The sequence below is a fragment of the Mya arenaria genome, chromosome 2 (assembly GCF_026914265.1).
Source record: "Mya arenaria isolate MELC-2E11 chromosome 2, ASM2691426v1".
In the NCBI taxonomy this organism is placed as follows: Eukaryota; Metazoa; Mollusca; class Bivalvia; order Myida; family Myidae; genus Mya; species Mya arenaria.
Window position 1 is genome coordinate 23,701,796 of NC_069123.1, and position 19,585 is coordinate 23,721,380.

The 19,585-nt window shown below is 33.9% G+C and overlaps 1 protein-coding gene across 1 annotated transcript in view; it reads right to left on the reverse strand.

Annotated features, from left to right (window-relative positions):
* Positions 1–19,585, reverse strand: part of LOC128246222 (uncharacterized) — a 111,834-nt gene that overhangs the window by 10,279 nt on the left and 81,970 nt on the right. Inside the window, exons 125-155 of the mRNA XM_052964418.1 lie at positions 18,373–18,492; positions 17,752–17,967; positions 17,268–17,396; positions 16,656–16,841; positions 16,186–16,323; positions 15,646–15,831; positions 14,561–14,680; positions 13,893–14,078; positions 13,100–13,231; positions 12,736–12,927; positions 12,105–12,230; positions 11,266–11,448; positions 10,803–10,925; positions 10,174–10,494; positions 9,788–9,973; positions 9,362–9,493; positions 8,987–9,166; positions 8,559–8,687; positions 8,083–8,265; positions 7,476–7,604; positions 6,802–6,990; positions 6,426–6,554; positions 5,912–6,094; positions 5,267–5,395; positions 4,536–4,718; positions 3,127–3,252; positions 2,368–2,553; positions 1,741–2,052; positions 1,378–1,497; positions 675–866; positions 166–303 (exon numbers count right to left, since the gene is read on the reverse strand). Of these exons, the coding sequence (XP_052820378.1) occupies positions 166–303; positions 675–866; positions 1,378–1,497; positions 1,741–2,052; positions 2,368–2,553; positions 3,127–3,252; positions 4,536–4,718; positions 5,267–5,395; positions 5,912–6,094; positions 6,426–6,554; positions 6,802–6,990; positions 7,476–7,604; positions 8,083–8,265; positions 8,559–8,687; positions 8,987–9,166; positions 9,362–9,493; positions 9,788–9,973; positions 10,174–10,494; positions 10,803–10,925; positions 11,266–11,448; positions 12,105–12,230; positions 12,736–12,927; positions 13,100–13,231; positions 13,893–14,078; positions 14,561–14,680; positions 15,646–15,831; positions 16,186–16,323; positions 16,656–16,841; positions 17,268–17,396; positions 17,752–17,967; positions 18,373–18,492 (5,184 nt within the window). The remainder of the gene's footprint in view (positions 1–165; positions 304–674; positions 867–1,377; positions 1,498–1,740; positions 2,053–2,367; positions 2,554–3,126; positions 3,253–4,535; positions 4,719–5,266; positions 5,396–5,911; positions 6,095–6,425; positions 6,555–6,801; positions 6,991–7,475; positions 7,605–8,082; positions 8,266–8,558; positions 8,688–8,986; positions 9,167–9,361; positions 9,494–9,787; positions 9,974–10,173; positions 10,495–10,802; positions 10,926–11,265; positions 11,449–12,104; positions 12,231–12,735; positions 12,928–13,099; positions 13,232–13,892; positions 14,079–14,560; positions 14,681–15,645; positions 15,832–16,185; positions 16,324–16,655; positions 16,842–17,267; positions 17,397–17,751; positions 17,968–18,372; positions 18,493–19,585) is intronic.

Sequence of the window (19,585 nt, forward strand, 5' to 3'; positions counted from 1 at the left end):
TATTGTCTTAAATGTTACAAACGCAGACAAAAATTAACACCTTCATTCTGAATAAGAATAATCACACAGCAAATAATTTCAAAGGTTACACTTAACTATTATTGAGAATTGAATTTGAGAGCAAACACATAACTGCCCATATACACAATAAACCTGTTAACTTACAAGGTACTGCGAGGGTGAGTTGGTGTCCATGGATACACGGTTGCTAACAGTGATAATTCCGTTGGTTGAGTCAATAGAGAACCACTGGTTGTTCTGGTTTCCAAGTTGCAGTGAGTATGTGACCAAATTTTCTGGGTACTGAAAGCATAAAAATAAATACTTGTAATGTTTTACCCAATTTTGCAAGCTTACTTTCATCAGCATGCTATACACTATCACAATGTTTTCTACAGTAAAATTATGAATGTGAAGTTTCTTGACATAATATTATAGAATGTAGCCAATATTTAAAAAGTTAAATGTAAAAATTGAAAGAAAACATTCAACTAATTAGTTAAAACTATGGATATTGCATATAGTTATGTATGTGCTGGTATTTTAAAAATCTATAGGCGTTATGATTCAACATGAATTAATACACACATACAAAATACCAATTATTTTCACATATGTTAGCAATAACTTATTGTAATTGATTTATCCACAATGTCTCAAAGAATGATACTCACTGTGGCATCACCATCAGTAGCGTTGACCTGAAGAACAAAAGTTCCCGCCGGATCATAATCCTTAATGGAGGCTGAGTATTGCGACTGTCCATCCCTCCATTGAGGTGGCCGGAGGTTTCGCTCAATGTTGATGATCAGGTTGAACATGCTGCGATCGTCGGGCAATGCGTCGTCATAACTGGATATCAGCAGCTGGAAGAAACAAATAACTTGATATCAGCAGCTGGAAGAAACAAGAAACTTGATTTAAGCAGCTGGAAGAAACAAGTAACTTGATATCAGAAGCTGGAAGAACCAAGTAACTTGATATCAGAAGCTGGAAGAACCAAGTAACTTGATATCAGCAGCTGGACGAACCAAGTAACTCAGCATCTCACTGTTTTATTACTATTATTCAAACATGAACTGACAATTTGATTTTAATTTGATCTTTGATGCATTATTTATATATAATGTTTTTATGTTCTGACAAGAAATTTTATACTTTTTTTTTTTTTTTCAATGACTAAAACATACTTGATAACATTCTTTTCTTTTGCAACCTTTATATGCTTGGCAAAGTGTATATCTCTATCTGATTTCATTGTAAAATTAATGAAATCAAACCTTACAGTGTTTTGAATGGTCTATTTTGTAGCATTTGCTTTTATTTCTTATCGAATAATACCATTTTCCTGAAACATAATATTTCTACCCATCTTACCGTGTATTGCGTGTTATCGTTGATCAAGCTAGTAGTCACAATCACACGTCCAGTCACTGGATCCACTCGGTAGAAGTCTGGTCCGATACCGATACTCTCAAGCGAATACCTCACCTGACCCTGAACAAGAGAATACAGCTTAATGTTACCTTTGCCTCAACATCTTTACCATGAAATTCAATTTTGTTTCCTACAAATTTGATCACAAATGTTGATGTAAGAGTTTGATTTAAAGAAAATATAAATTTAAAAGGGGGCCTTTAACAGCGCAATCATAAGCCTCTTTAATGTGATTCCCCTTCCAAGATTTCCAGCCCCTGATCCCATAAAAAACAACAACAACATAACAACAACAGCACTTACTCTCCTATCATTGTCTGTGGCAGTGACAGTGTACACAGAAGAGTTAACTGCCTGGTTAATTGGGATGCTGATAACAGCGCTCTGAGGATTGAAAACTGGTGGACCCTGTAGTGGAGTGACCCGAATTTGCACGGGAACCGTGACGCTCTTCGAGTTTGTTTTACGACTATCCCGTGCCTCAATGTTGAAATTATAGGTCATTTCTTGGCGGATATCGGACATATCACTAACAAGAATAATTTCGCCAGTTTGTGTGAGGTAGAAAATGTCGTTGATTGCTGCGTCAGCCAAGCTCACATAAGTCAGTTTGTCCTGTAAAATGGAGAGTTTTGCTAAAGTTATCATGTGTACATGTTCGACAAACCCCAATTTGAGAGCTTAATGCAAGAATAATGTAACATTTTTCAACATTGAGTTGCAACTGTCTTGCACTAAGCCCTCCAATTATCCAGTAAATCCTTTCAATAAAAGTATTAAAAAAACAAATTGTTACATCCATCCACTATTTTACAAACTGCACAAATATTTATCTTTTATAGCATTTTATTATCACTACGCGGATGAATCCCGAAATAAATACTTTCATCAACTTCTGGTGCTAAATATCATTTCTTAAGTCAATCTTACATTGTCTGGGTCGGTGGCCAGAACTGTGATAACAGTGTCTCCAACTGGGAAATCGGCCGCGATAACTCTGCTGTAGCCAAGTGGTTCTGAGAATTGTGGATCGCCTGGGTTACGGTCCACGATTACCGTCAATGTTCCATACTGCTTGTTATTTGGCCAATAGCTGTCATACACCTCAACTTGAAGCTGGAGGAAAAATCACAGATTATCAGTCATAGCCTTTACAGATGATCAAAAATTAGTTGTTTCAAAGTAAAGTTACAATAATAATACAGTAAAACAAATAATCTCAAAATTGATAATTGTGCAGACACCATGCAAGAACAAAACAGTGCATAGTTTAAAAAAAAAGCATCAAAACCTTTCATAAATAAGCTATACAACAAGGTTAAACAGGGGAAATTTGACTTTTGTCTTAGTTAGCCTTAAAGGAAACTAAATATGTATGTTCTCCAAAGATATAAATTTAAACCCAAAAATTGTCTAAATAGTCAATGCATATGAATAGAGATTCGATGAAAAGTAGAAGGTACATAAAATCATCGCTGTCAAATTAATTTTTTCATTTAAGGCCCAATTTTTTTGTTTTACGGGATTATTTTCAAAAATTAGTGCCAGGAGGAGGGAATAAAAATAAGAAAAAGAGCGTCGAGAAAAAAATTAAAAATAAGATTTAAAGATTTTGACTAAGTTGCTTCGTGAATACAGATCCAGATAATTCTTTATCCTATAACCAGAAGACTATTTCATTTCATTTACCGTGTAAACTCCGGACTCCAGTGGGTCGGACATCGGGGAGTACCGAACGAACACATTACCATCAGCACTAATGTCAAAGTACTGCATGTCTGGGAAGTCACCAACCAGATTGTACATTAAGGTGCCCTGGAATATGAACATAGAACATTGTTTCCTTCTGCTAGCAGTACATGGACATTGTTTCCTTCTGCTAGCAGTACATGGACATTGTTTCCTTCTGATAGCAGTACATGGACATTGTTTTCTTCTGCTAGCAGTACATGGACATTGTTTCCTTCTGCTAGCAGTACATGGACATTGTTTCCTTCTGCTAGCAGTACATGGACATTGTTTCCTTCTGCTAGCAGTACATGGACATTGTTTCCTTCTGATAGCAGTACATGGACATTGTTTCCTTCTGCTAGCAGTACATGGACATTGTTTCCTTCTGCTAGCAGTACATGGACATTGTTTCCTTCTGATAGCAGTACATGGACATTGTTTCCTTCTGCTAGCAGTACATGGACATTGTTTCCTTCTGCTAGCAGTACATGAACATTGTTTCCTTCTGATAGCAGTACATGGACATTGTTTCCTTCTGCTAGCAGTACATGGACATTGTTTAATTTCAGTATTAAAGCTTTTTACTATTAATGTAGCATATAAAACAAATCATTTATGTAGCGGATTGTATCAACACTGCAGCAATGCAAATGACCATGTTTATTGTTTCTATAACATGTTTTTAGGATCATATAGTTATCTCACATGGCCTTTAAGGGATCATATAGTTATCTCACATGGCCTTTAAGGGATCATATAGTTATCTCACATGGCCTTTAAGGGATCATATAGTTATCTCACATGGCCTTTAAGGGATCATATAGTTATCTCACATGGCCTTTAAGGGATCATAGTTATCTCACATGGCCTTTAAGGGCGCACAATATACATTGTAGTTGATGCAAAAAAAATAAATGAAATTTTAATTCTTTATCATGTATAGCATGTATATATGTAAAAATATAAGCCTTTATAAAAAAAATAATAATAATTATCAGCTAAGTGGCAAAAAATCCTCAGTTAAAAACGATCACGAAATATTTTTATTTGTACACAAATCATACCATGGTATACTTTTTTGTCCTGTTCATTAAAGTCAAACGAGTTGATGATGAAATGATAAAGATAAAATAAAAAATTTGAAATTTGCATTAACCTATATTGTGCGCCTTTAACACTTCTTAGGTAAAGTATTGTCAATTGCATGAACGATTTTTGAGATATATGTTGCATAAATTAAATTCATCTTGACTACAACTTTTATATTAACCTGTAACTAGGGGGTACACCAACAAATGCACGTAAATGTCATGTTTCGCAATAACTCATAGTCCCTTTACAAACACATAATTTGTAAAACCACTCACCCGCAAGTCACCATCATTTCCATTAACATCAAATACAACATCGTTTGGCTGAGCCCTTTCGCTCAGGGTTACACTCCTTGGCAAGTTGAGAGTTGGAGCATTCAGGTCGCGCGGAACTATCACGATAACCTGGCCAGTGGAGAACTTGTTTGGAACTCCATTGTCATCCACCTGTACTGTGATCTGGAAGAAAAATTAGGATTTCAAATGGATGTTGCTGCAAAATACAATAACACGAGTGAAATGTTTATCTTTTCATGTTCATAAAGTGAAATGTATTGCGATCTTACACTGAATCTAACAAAAAATCTTTTTTATCATATGCATAAAAAGGATTTAAAATGACAGTTAATTGTTAATAGTTTTTCAGAAAAGTGCACCAAGTTATATGCAAAGGTCTGTATAGTTTTTTGGAGATGACGTCATTTTTTCTTTTTTAAATGTTTGATTTGAAAGTGGCACCAGCATAAAATGATCGGTATGAAAAGTGAAATATCATTTTTATTTCACTGATAAATCTCTATAAATCACCATATGGCATATAATAAATTCATTTACCGGTTTATATTATGAAATATATGTTTTAAACAATTATCAGTTAAATTTTGATCCAGTGTAGATTTAGCATTAAGTTCTTTATTCCAATTTCTGTCAGATTTGTTGATATAAATCTAAAAAAATAACCTTCTTCCTGTCAAAATATGGCAACATGTTCAGCTTAAACCTTTTACCTCATATCGTTGGGTAAGTAGTGGGTCATCAGCCAAGCTCTTACGGAGCGTGATTAAACAGGTCGCTGGGTCGATCTTGAAATATTCCTGAGCTAGTGTATTACCAATGATGGAACAGGTAGGGTTCATCTGCAGAAACAATGGCAAAAGTTTTAAGGGCAAGTACCATACGCAAAGATATAAAAAAGGAAATTTAAAATATCAGCAAAACAAATGAAAATATTGGCAAAACAAACAAATATAATGTTTGTGCGTGATAGAATGCTATGAAAATATGCCAACTCATAGAAACATTACAAATATAATACAAGTGAAATTTGACCATTCGATGTGAACATTAAATGTGACCATTAAATGGTTAAAGGTGAACACTATTTTATAACCTGTCACATGTTTGAGGAAGATTTGAAAATATATTTCGGATAAAAGAAACTGTGTATGAAACCTATTTATTCTAAAATGCCATATATATATATTTTATGATTTTGTGTTGCTTTAGTCAATGAACTAAGATAGCAACATTAGCTCTATACAGAAACATATTGTCTCTAAACATGTGAAAATTTGCAGAATAACTTCTTAAACTTTTTGCCAAAACTGTTTTTGTATTCTGATAGTAAATGTAAATTTAAACATTCAACTTACACTGTCTGGATCAGTGACATTGACCAGATATCCCCATGAGTTGACAGGAGAGTCTTGCGGTGTCTCAATTGTGCTTGATGGTGGGACGACCCTAGGGCCATTCAAGTTTCTGTTCACAGTAACAAACACAGTGGCTGTGGTGCGCAGGTTAGGAACTGCTGTATCAAAGGCGACAACCTTCAGCTGAAAGGGAAGAAATTAAAGTCTTAAAAGAAGTTTATACCAATTTCTTTAAGATTTGATTTAAACATATTTTATTGCCTTTTTTCTTTCAACATGATCGGTTCTAACAACATTAGTAACGTCTTCCCCATGAAAAAATAAAATAAATTTCTTTAACTCGATTGTGGGAAGAGCTATCACAGAGGCACTGAGAACACGCTGATATCTCTCAAAGCTGTTTCTTGGGTTGAAACAAGCAGCAGAGAACATTTGACAGGCCAAGAAACCATTTTCACAATCTTTTGGATGACATCTTATTTAAACTGACAGTAGAAACTTGAATTAATCTCACCGTGTATCGAGTGGTACCGAGACTGTCAAAGCGCAGGTCTCTATAAAGAGTTATTTTCCCTGTGGGGCGGTCAACTTGGAAGAAGGAGCCTGATGGGTAATCTCCAATCAGTTCATAGACCAGCTCACCCTGCAATACACAAAAATATTTCATTACAAGATATGAATAGCATGTTATTTCTGTTCTCAACTTGAAACCATTGTAAATCAACAACATTAATATTACAGTTAAATCATCGTTAAAATGTTTAAGTGTTGTTAGTCTATTTCAACCTTTTATGCCTACTTATTAGTACATGTATACTAAATATCTCAGACCAGCATTTCCGAATTATGATTTACTTCAGGAAAATTCTTTGACAAGAACTGAAACTAACCCGGATATTATTCTTGATAGCATCAAGATCAATGAGCTCATAAACGATGGTCTGGTCTTCATCAAGGGTTCTTTCAAATGGTCCAGGTAACGTCCAAGTTGGCGGCGGGACACGAATGACATTGATATTCACACGTGCTGTAGCGGTGTTCACGCTTGGGCTGCCATTATCGGATACTGTTATGGTACACTGTAAAAAATGTACAAAAATTGAATTTTCCTGCAAGAAACTGGCTCAATGTAGAATGTCAGATTGTTTTAAGGTTATGAAAAGCAAACAATAGCTGAAATTGTCAGATCATTTTAATTTTGCTTCGTAAACATAACATCACAAAAAAAAAAAAATGAGGATGGACAGATGTGGGTTATTACAATAGAGCATTGGCAAATGTTTTTAGACCTCTATTTAAAGATGTTTGACTCTAAAACGTCTTATACAATACTATTGCTTCATTGTTCCTTTTCTATCAATGGCTTTGAATGAGAGAACATCCATTTTTCCTCTGTTCTATTATACACTGTTTGTTTTTTCAAATATTTGTATTATTAATGTGATTAATATAATTATGACCTCATCTCATATGAAAAATAGCAAAAATAAAAAAAAAAAACTTGTGAAATTTAAACAATTAACAGCTTTCTTTTAAACACCATAATAAAAGATCGAGTACAGACCTGGAAGTTTCCTGTGGTTGTTTGCAGGTCTCGATTCAAGTACAGCGTCATATTGTTGTAGATAGTCGATTCAAGTCGGAACGTTTCGATACAACGTTGGCTTCCACTGATCATGTACGTGAGAGGATCCTGTGGACGGGATTAAGGGAATTAATTAACTTTTGGATACAATTTCCTTCTTGTGCAATGATTACACTCTCAAGTCTGAGGTAAGACTCACTCCGAAAAACATTCTTATCAAGGAACAAAAAATAGTCTTTAAACAAAAAATAGTCTTTATGCTATTATGTTACAAAATTATATGAAAGTAGTGGAAATACGTTCAAATAGTAACTTAATTCAGCAAAGTTCACAGACAATTCCATGCAAGAAGACAAGTTAAAACTGTTGGTAATCGCAACCTCAGCTCATTAAGGCAATAATCAATGAGCATCACTGGCCTCATCTCGTCAATGATTGTATCCCATGATTGCTAGGTGTTTAACTCAATATTTCCATACTGTGATATTATAATTTTGAAAGAAACGCTTGTATTTGTAAGTTCAAATGTAGCATATTAGATCGAAAATCTGAGGGATATGGCATGTATGAATGCCACTAAACTCACCATATCCCTATCTGTGGCACTAAGTCTTGTGACAATGGATCCGATGAGATCAGTGTCATAGATGTCAACATTATAAATGCCAGAACTAAATTCGGGACTATAGATGTTTCTCGTGACGTTGATCCTGATATCCTGGTAGGATGCTCGTTCTGGTGTAGCAACATCGTACACTTTTACACGCAGCTGAAAGAAATGTTGGTGTCAGGATAATGAGAAGTGACTTTGTAAGTTAGTATAAAAGATATTGCAATTATAAATATACCATAATTATGAAATGTAAAACGAAGGTAAACATTGACTTTAATTACTTGCTTAAACATGTTCTGTGATTAATAAATATACCATAGATCATATTTTTTATAACAAATATTAAAGAAATATTTACAGTGTGTAAACAACAGAAAATTCTTATCAAGTTCTTTGTTTTAAAATTTAACAAATGATTTCACAGTAACACAAAATTTAAAAACTCATACATCATAAAACAGTCGTGTATCTGTCAACAGAGATCGATTAACCATAATGTCGCCATCCATCGGGTGGATCCAGAAATAGTACGGGGATGGAGGATAACCCACCAGCTCGAATCGGAGATCATCAGTTCTCTGTACGACAGAAAGAAGGTGAAATAAGTTCAATATTGCAAAGGCATCTCCTTTAAAAGATTTAAACAGATTAAATCCAAGGGATTATCTTGTTTATTACGTCATAAAATGAACTAATTGTCTTTAAAAAACATAGCATTATTCACATGCAAACAGAAGTGTTATCACATACATTCTCTTGTATAATTGTTTATTGTAATTGAATCATTTAAAATTATTTACAACTGAAAAAAACTTGACATTTATAAAACAATTGCCGATAAATCATTTAAGACGTGTATCAATGTTCAAAGACTTACCCCTGATATTGGGTGATCAGCGTTTACTTTCATTGCTGAACCCCCAACTTGCAGGTTTTCTGTGATTGTTGTCGTGTATGGTTCACGGAATGTTGGCCGCTCCACACGGATCACTCTCAAAATGACAGTGACATCAGTTGTGCGAGATGGTACGCCATCGTCAGTTGCACGAACAATGAACTAAACGTTGGTGGATATCATTTTATTAATATATATAATGCAACTAACAAATGTGTTCTATTTATAACATCTCATCAAATGTTTTGCACAAAAAAAATAATAATAATTATACACCAAAAATATGTGCAAATAATGACAAAAATCTTTTATATGATAGCAAAATATTTATGACAAAAAAGTAAGCATGGAACATACTTGGAAAGTGTTCACATTGGTGGTTGTCAGTGGTTTCCGCAGGTAGATGACGCCTGTGTATCGGTCAATATAGTAGAACTGCCTACTGAGCTGATCAATGGAGTCGTCGACCATCATATAGGTGATAGCATCCTGAAACAAGTCACAGCATGTTAACCATTGTGTCCACTTTGACTCTGCTTGCTATCAATCACATTCATATACTAATGTACTAGTGGTCAAAGTATTGGAATAATTGTCATTCTATTTATAGAATGTGTGATGTCACAATAGATAAGTCTAATTGGAGATTATTGGGTAAATAAACGCAGGAGACAATCTTTAACATTGATTTGTCACCCATTCAGGATTTATTTTTTCAAAGAAATTTTCAATTTCAAAACTTTGCTGATAAAAAAAAATAGTAAAACATTAGACTAAACTCACATTGTCTCTGAAGTCATTTGCGGTAATGTTGACAATGCTGACAGCCAGTTGATGAAATTCATCCACAGTCTCATCGTACGTCGAACGTTCAAACTGCGGGAAGCCTTGATTTCTTGCCACACGTATTATCACTGTCTTTCGAGCACGAGTCTCCGGTACCAAAGTGTCATAGGCCACTATATGAATCTGCAAATATAATGTAAAAATAGGAATTGAAAATTATGGCGTATTAAAATTTATTCGTTTATTTATATATCTTTAGTATTTATCTTAAAGGGCTTATTTCTGTCGTACTAATCTAGTCTTAAAAGTTTGAAATTCTTGATATGGACATCTCATAGAATCAAGCACATATAAACATTTTATGTTGATGAATTCAACCATACCGTATACTCTTCTCGGGCAGACACGTCTTCTTTCAAATCACGTATAATGTAGATATCACCAGTAGTGCGATTGACGTCAAAGAAGCTCACTCCAGGATATTCACCGTCCAGTTCGTAGACAATTTCACCACGACGGTCTCCATCTGAGGCTGTTACACCGTCAATGATATAACCAACAGGTCTTGTTTCGTCAGTGTTCAGAATGATGAGGTCATTGTTGGGTTGGAATGAAGGTGGGAAAGCATCGATCCCAACAGTCAGTGACACTTGGGACTGAGCAGTTTTCTCGGGGTTAGCATTGTCATATGCAACAACGTTGATCTAAAAATAGAATCAATAATTATGTATAGTGCATGGTTTCATTAGGAATTTTATATAGTTGAGCATAGATTAAATAATATAAAATGTCATTGTTTCAGTGCTGCATGGAAAAATAATCAAATTAATTTCAAAACGTCAATTTTACTAATTTTAAGAGTGATGAAGCAAGCTCTAGTTCATACATAGACAACTGTTCTTTGGCAGTGCAAGCAAATTTGACTCAGAATTCAGTATTAAAAGAACTTAATAAATTATTTATAAACTACCTGCATTAAGAACAGTGTAGTTGTAATGTCAATATAACATACCGTCCAGGACTGTCTCCGGGGTGGCAGTGTACGCAGGAGCGTGATGTTACCAGTCACAGAGTTAATACCAAAGTATTCGTAAACATCAGCACTGTTTGCACCAAAACCATAAGTTACCACATCCTGCGTGTTGTAAAAGAAGCAAACAGATTTTACGATGCACAACTTTGGACAGTCTATACATATTAGAAATGTGCTATGATAGATAAGTCAATACACTAATATGCATGGTAGAAATGATAAAGCATCAGTATTAATCACCAGAATTTTTTTTTTTTTTTTTTAACGATACTGTAAATGCAACTCATGACAACCGGTTTAAAAAACATTTTTTCATTAAATATATCATTGTATATTATTATTTTAATTATAATAAATAAATAAAATCATCATCAAGAGACATTTCTCAGACATAGTTCATTATTAGTAACCATTGATATTTTATAACCAACTTGTGACTTACACCATCATTATCTGTGGCTAATATTGTTACAGCTACAGTGCCTGGCAGGTCACGCCATGTCAATGACCTTGAGTAAGGATTCTCTGTAAATCGTGGAGCGTTGGCATTCCTAGTCACGGAAACCGTCAGTATCGATGTGGCAGCCATTTGTCGTAGTTGACTATCATAGGCAATCACAGTGACCTATTAACGGAAGAAGTGTTTTATATGATAGCAGTTCAAGAAGTCTGTAGCCTTCTATGATACTTTTAAATCATATGACATATTGATATATTTACTTTGAGACAGAATCAACCCTAAAATTATCTTTATCACAATGAAAATTTGCATGGGTATTTTGATAGATACAAGATAAGGGAAGCCATGCAATGCTAGGGCAGCATATCCCAAATGAGATAATGGCAAGGTGGCAAAAATATCATTTTAGTGATGAATTTCTAAAGAAGTAAAATGGGTAAGTAATGTCAGAATCTTTCCAACACTGAAATTATGAGCATTTTTTTTTTAAATCTACTCTCTTAGGGGAATATTTGATATTTACAATCACATTATAAATAGAGACATGTATTAAGTTGCTGTTTTAATGTTTGCATCAACCCAATTTTTCGAAATCAAGCTACCTATTCCAAGAAACAAAGTCTTCGAGATAAAAATAATCCTAAAGCAAACAATTCATATAATGTTGAAGGAAATTATAAAAAAGTCATATCATAATGAATTTTGTAAAAAGTGATGCATCTCTCGATTACAAATTAAAATACACAAATCTTAAAATAAAACCTGAAACAGAAAAAAACCTAAAGTTAATCTATAAAGTTTACTGTTTAACTCGCACTCACATTATATTGAAGATTCATGTCGCGACGAAGGTCACTGGCAATCGTGATGATACCCGATTCCGGATTTCTGATTGAGAAGAATCCAGGTGCAAGCCCGTTACCAATTATTTGGTAATTAACTCGGCTCTGAAAAACCATAGAATTGTGTTTAATTATGTATAGCAAAACATAGAACTTAATACAACCATTGATCAGTTATTGTTTTTTCAGTACTTAATAGTTTATAAAGTATTAGAGGGACTAGACACCAGATGATACAACTGCAAGAAAAATTGTCAAAAACTGTCAAATTTTTTTTTGCTATAATTTGTTTAGCTGAGTTGGGAGAAAAAGCATCTACCATGGATGCTCTTGTAAGATAGGTTCATCCCTATCCTCGGGCAGGGTATTCTGCTGAAACTCTGAATTCTGCTGTTAACCTTGTTTCCGCAAAAAAACCTATGCTCTGGTTGGGATGAACCTATCTTACACTCTTGGCCATAGAAGATACTTATATTCTATCCATTTTTATACAATTGAGAGTCACTAAAATGGAGTTTATGCAGCTGGAAATTAAGTTTTGAATTCAGTAAATACTGAATCAAATACATGTCCAGGGCTTTTATATATTTAAGAATTTGTGAAAACATACGCCTGGAAGAAGATCGGTGTCGACAGCAATGGCCTCAAACACGGTATTCCCAACCCCGCTTGTTTCCGTAACAGTGGCACTGGTTGGCAGCCTGGTGAAAAACGGCATTTGGTTGCGGAGCACTTTCACTGTCATGGTAACGTAGGCGTACTGTGTAAAGAATCGTCGAGCATCTGTAGCCTCAATTTGGAACTGAAAAATTACAAGGATTTTTCATTAGTATTTCATTTCAAATGAAATACAAAATTTACAATCAAAATTTTCACATTTATCGTAAACAAGATCTGAGTACATATTATTTATTTTTTTCTCGTGTACTGTATATAAACTGACCCTAACATTTCATGCTTCTATTTTTACTTACCACATAAGTATCATTAATTTGGTTTTCTGCTAGAGTTTTCTTGATGTAAAGAACACCGTTCGGCCCTTCTGTTGTGATGTAGAAATACTCTGAGGCCAGGGGACTGTTAATGATCCTGTATCGAACTGTGTCCTGAATGATGATTAAGATTATAGCTTTATTGTGGGTCAGGCAGATAAATGAAAACACATACAACATACTAGCAGGGCAGTAGGTCTCAGACGGTCTTGATTTTTGCTTGTTTTCAAAGAAATATATCAAGTGCCTGTAAAAATTAAATCAAGCATTTTCAATGCATCATAAGCTCTGACCTTTCATCTAACATTCTATTATCGCTGTGTATATTCTACAAACCACGTAAATCAGATGTCACATGACTAAACTTAGGACAAGGTTGTAAAAGAGCCATATGTTTAACAATGTAGATCTTTTTTTTTTACTGGCAATTGAAAGCGTCAAATTTACTATTACATGACTGTCTGGAATGTTAAAAACTGATCCACGTTAATATTTTATGTTTTCTTTCAGAAAACCGAGAACTACTTCGTCAAACAACAAATTTACAGCATTTGCACACCTATTTAGGAAGATAGCATGAGAGATTCAAAAGAATATTCAAGATCTACTTCCCAAAGGTAAGCTCTTCAAACCGTTAACAAACTTTGAAAATAATTATTAAGATGAACATAATTCTATAAGACAATAAAATATTGTACATAGTCAACATATAATTTTTTTATCTCTTTATGTTGTACAAAATAATCATCAGATTTAAACAAATTTACAAACTTACGCCATCAGGATCGACAGCGGTAACTCTGTAGATCTCATCTGCTGTCTTTCTGTATTCGTTCACCTCAACGTAGTACGATGGATTGGTATCGAACACGATTGTGTCGCCATTACGAACCACAGTAATCCAAATAAATGCGGTGGCTCGGTTATTTGGGTAGAATGAGTCGTAGGCTTGGAGCTCCAACTGTTTATGGAAAAAAATGAGAAAAAAACATTATATTCCTATTTTTTTTTCATATTTTTTTCTCACATACACCTTAACCCATGTAGATAAAGTTCCACAATTTTAAGTATCAAATCAAGGTTGAATTTTAAATGGCGTTGTTGATATCATAAAGAACAAGAACAATTTAAACATCCGATTTCCTCGATCAGTCATGAGGCATAACTCTTTTATTGCTGAAACCAAATGTATGGGCCTTACTATGAACATTTACAATGTCACTGATAACATGTCGGCTATTTCTATTTTTTTTCCTGTGAATATCTTATAAATGTAAAAGCTATTGATGTAATAAAAATAACTACATTTTGCAAAATGACACTAACATTAGGATAATACATGTACCTTATTTTTTGCTAAAAGAAAAAAAAAACAGACAAACAAAAAATATGTTTCCAATATTTTTTTCTCCAAAAATTACAAAACAATACAGTATGACATACCCTAAACATGGTGTCCCGACTGAGAATAATGTTCTTTTTCAGGGAAATAAATCCTGTCTGACTGTTGATGGTGAAATAGCCCATGGAGTTTCCATCTCCCACCAGTTCATACACGATGCTCTGAAAAAAAAGATTGATTTCATTCTATATTGAAAATCTGGACCTCGTTTCAGTAAAGATCATAAGGCTTATTAGATCATTACTCTCTGGGTGGCTCGGTTATTTGGATAGAATGAGTTGAAGGCTTGGAGCTCCAACTGTTTACGGAAAAAACATAATATTCCTGTTTGTTTTCATATTTTTTTCTCAAAATACACCTTAACCAATGTAGATAAAGTTAGGTACATTTTTGGTCTTTGCGTTTCAATAAAAAAAACGTAAGGACATCTTTCGCATAGATTCTGCCCGTGACTTTATGGATGAACTCTATAGCAGCAAAAGGTTCATAACTAAGATGTCTTATTGAAATGGTGATCCTGGGATCTGTTTCAAAATAGTTCTTAGTTTTTCATATTTTCATCATTTTAGAATACATTATCCGATACATTAGTAAAAAATTGCATTAAGCCAGTTCGAAAATTGGGAAGGTAGTAACAAATTCAAAGAGAATAAACATCCTGCTATCTGTGATGTTTCTGCAGATTTAAGACATTTGAAATAATGACAAAGATCCCATTTTGAAATGGGACCTAGAGATAAAGGAAGCAGTTGTGTACTTCCCTCAAACAAATTATGATTTAATATTCAGTTAAAGGTGAGTAGGAAACACCTGAAAGTTTTATTAACTTAATCCATCAGCATGAAAGGCCCAAAAGGTATGGGTTTTTTTTAAGAAAAACATTGTGTTAGATTCTACATAAGAGCATTTTTTAACATTTCTATAAAAAAAAATCCAAATATTTGTATAACTTCATACATCGAAACTATTTTATCATTTAATCATTTTGATCTTTACAAACTCTATATTTCAGACACAAGGTCAGTCAGAATGACAAAACGAGCTAATAATTACAATTTCATAAACCTCCATGATCAACCCCAAATTTGATTAAATTACAAACAGAAACATCATTGAAAGTACAAACCTCGACTAAATCATCATCTCGAGCCTCGACAGATGTGACGAATGAATCGATAGCCACTTTGTCATTGATTGTGGCATTGCCTGCCCTAGAAAAGTATGGGTCTTCCCGGTCTCTCTCAATGGTTATGATGACCTGAATCGTGTCATACTTTGGTGGTCGTCCCTGGTCGTCCGCAACAACAGTGAACTGAAAGAAATTTTGGTATTTAATAATCTGCTTACTAAAACACTACAATGGAAGCTACAGGGTTAAGCCAAATTGTCAAAAATTTGAAAATAAATTTAGAAGCACCAGGTAAGGGCCCAAATGAAACTGAACGAGCATCAGAAACACAAGCATAATATAAACCTTAAATTTGAATGAAAAATAACCTAATATTTGTTGAAATGCAATGTAAATATACAATCTGACTCATGCATACTGAGCTGAAAATATTTACGATCCGTTTTATTTTTTCACAATAAAATTGAACAATTGACAAAAAAAATGAAATCAATGTACTTATCTGCTTTTCAAAGATGTCAAGCTGTTTTATGTTACCTGATATGTATTTCCATACAATTGAGTATCTCTCAAATTCCCATTCACCAGTAGCTGTCCGCTGCGTTGATTGAGGAATACGAACGTATCAGTGCCATCAGTAATAGGAGCCTGCATGGAGTAGGTAATCACATCTCCCTGTTTGCAAAAAAATAAAATGTTTATCGATTAATACCAAATGATATCATTCTTGGTCAAATATAAGTTCACATGATTTTTTATCAGAATGATGGGCCTTTCTCAACATTATTTAATACCATATATTGCCAATGTAAACTGGTGCACAAGGTTTCTTTCTTTTATGCTATTTAATGAAATATCATGTTTTTTTCATTGGTGTTATTTTCAAGACTTGGAGGATATGCTATTGTTTTGTAGAATTTCAATAACTCAATAAATCCGTTAGTACGAGCACCAGCTATTACAAAAACCTTCTTCCCTTGAAAAACGTCCAATCTAAAAATACTTACATCAGCGTCTGTTGCTACTACAGCTCCGATGCTAAATCCGATTGGCTCCTTTTCATTGATGGTATATGTGACTCGGTCAGTGTTGCCAGAAAATATTGGAGCGTTGGGGTTACGATCCACTGTGATCAGTAGCAGCTCTTGGGCTCGGTTGTTGGGCCGTGCACTGTCGTAAGCTTCCAGGTACAGCTGAAGAGTAGGCAGTTGTTATCATCGTTAAGCAAACAATTTCTTAAAAACTTAAATGAGCTTATAAAGGAGAAATACACCATATGAACCCTTATCTAAAAAATAACTGTCAACTTTATAAAGCATTAAATAATTATACTAAATAAACAATTTGATACTTGAACAAGTATAAAGTGCCTAACCAATAAAACTAACAGTTGTTTAAAGTATTAAAACTATATGTCGACAAAAAATATATATTAAGCAAATATCAAATATGATGTATATTGAATAATTAACGATGAACAATTTTATACATAAGTACTATTTTTTGTATGGTCAGTAAATATACAAACAAAGAAAGTGCTAAAACTTAAGTATTAAGAACGATTAACATTGAACTAAACTGAATAAAAAACGGTTTTACTCTAGCAAATAATCACCAACCTGATACAAAACACTTCTAAATGGGTCGTTGTTGAGGTCTTGTGTCAAGGTCACATGGCCTGTCACTGGATTGATCGCGAAGAACTGCAGAGCCACATTATCAGCCACTGCTTCGTAACGCAGTTGTCCCTGTAACCATACATGGAAACAGAATTTATTGACAGTTACATGTTAAAGGAAGGATATGACAAACTTCATTTAAGCAAGAGCAAAGTGGAGTGAACAATGCTCGTCGATTTTTCAGTCGAAACAATGGGAATTGCTCAATAATTATAAAGGCTAGAGTCATGGACCTTGTTATAAATATCTGTATTGTATCTTGCAATATATGTGAAGACGTGGAGCTGTTTTTGGTAATGCCTAGGTTACACTGACCATGATCAAAAGACTAAGACAACACCTCTTCATTTACTCCAGTGTGCCTGAAGCCATTCAAGTAGTGTACAAAAATACACACAGCAACAAACTGTAAACATATACTCACCATCAAATCATTGTCTACAGCTGCTGGTCTGATGGTAACATTTGTGCCAACAATATGATCATACTGGATTGTTGCTCTGTAGTTTTCTGGGTTACCATTGTTGTCAACATCCTGATTGATGAAGTATGGTCGCTGGTCGTCAGGGTTACGCAGAATGGTGATACGAACGAATGCTTGCGCTGAATTACCACGGCCATCATTAGCTTCAACGGTCAACTATATGGAAATGAGGAAACAAAACATAAATCATGTAGTTATACAAATTTAAGGCTTGCGTTGTATTATCACGACTATGGTGAGCTCCAATGGTCAACAATTTGGGAATGATAAAACAAAAAATATGACATCTTATATAAAATATGATAACATTTTATGATATATGTACAAGACTTGACTAATCCGCATTGTTTAAAGAATTATGTACTTTTTACCCTATCAATCATAAAGTAACATAGACATTTTCCTTTAACGAAGTTCTAAAAAGCATCACATACTCAAGTTTTTTATTACTCTGAATTCCATCTAAGGAAGTTATGAGTGTAGTTTTACTTAAATTACTTATTTTCAGCCCTGCAATTCAATAGTTAAATGAAAGTCTCATTTCTGAAACAATAAGCTTACAGTGTACTCATCCAGTGGGGCATTACGAAGATTGTCCTTGGTAACAATGCGGTTCTCGATGAGTGCAAACCAATCTGAGGCATCGTCAGTTGTCTGAACAAGCGTGTATCTCATTGTGTCCTTAAGAAAAAAATGCATTTTATGTATATAAATAGTATACATAAGCTCAAAAGCAAATATAAGAACCTGTGTCCATAGCTTCATAAATATCTTGTATTTATAGAATTTGTTTAATGTCTAACAGTCAAAATGTGCTGCATCAGAAATCAAAATATTAAAAATTCAATGGTTTTCTTAACAAACAGATCAAATTAATATAAGTAAAAAACCCAAATATTTTAAAACAAAACATGAATAAAGGAAACACATTCACCAGTCTAAGTTTATCTGTGATTCATACCCATAAGTTTGTACCACATGGTTAAAACATAAGTAAAAAGAATCTTTCAGGCATTTTTCAAGCGGACAATACACTTGTATCATGCTGAAAAATATCCATCAATATTCTGTTTGGATAATTATGAGGAATAATCACTAGCGGATCCAGGGGGATTAATTCATTTTGGATCTGAGGAAGAGGTGCAAGTCAAAAGTTTACGCCCCCTAAGTTACGCCACCTTTAACATGATATCCTGGATCCGCCCCTGATAATCATCATGTATACACCCTATAGGTCTTATTGAAGCTTCCATATCAATGAAACAGCATGCTTGCTTGCACAAGACCAAAATTAATATTGCTGAAGCTCAAACACTAACTATTTCCTAATAAAAATATAATTCAATATTCTAGATAGCTTCATACAATCAATACCAAACATGAAATTTCTTGAAACCAAAGTAGATCTTGAAGACTTATATCTGATACAATTAAAAAAAAAAGTACTTTTTTTATTAAAATAACTTGAATTATTTGAATTAAATAAAATATCAAAATTATGAGATCTAATGCATAAGCCTTTGTTGCACTACATGCGAACTAATACATCATAAATATAAGGCATAACTTTTCATTTAATCAATATATTTTCAACTATGGTATGCAAAACTGCAAACATTATATGTGTAGATATATGGAAAAAGTACTTGAAATTCTAAAAACATGACATGCAACAATCAACAGTTATGACAAATGTTGTTTTTTTACTTCTGAATTCTAATAGTGAAAAGGTTGAAGAAATTGAAATCTGGGTAATTTTAATCAGATTACAACT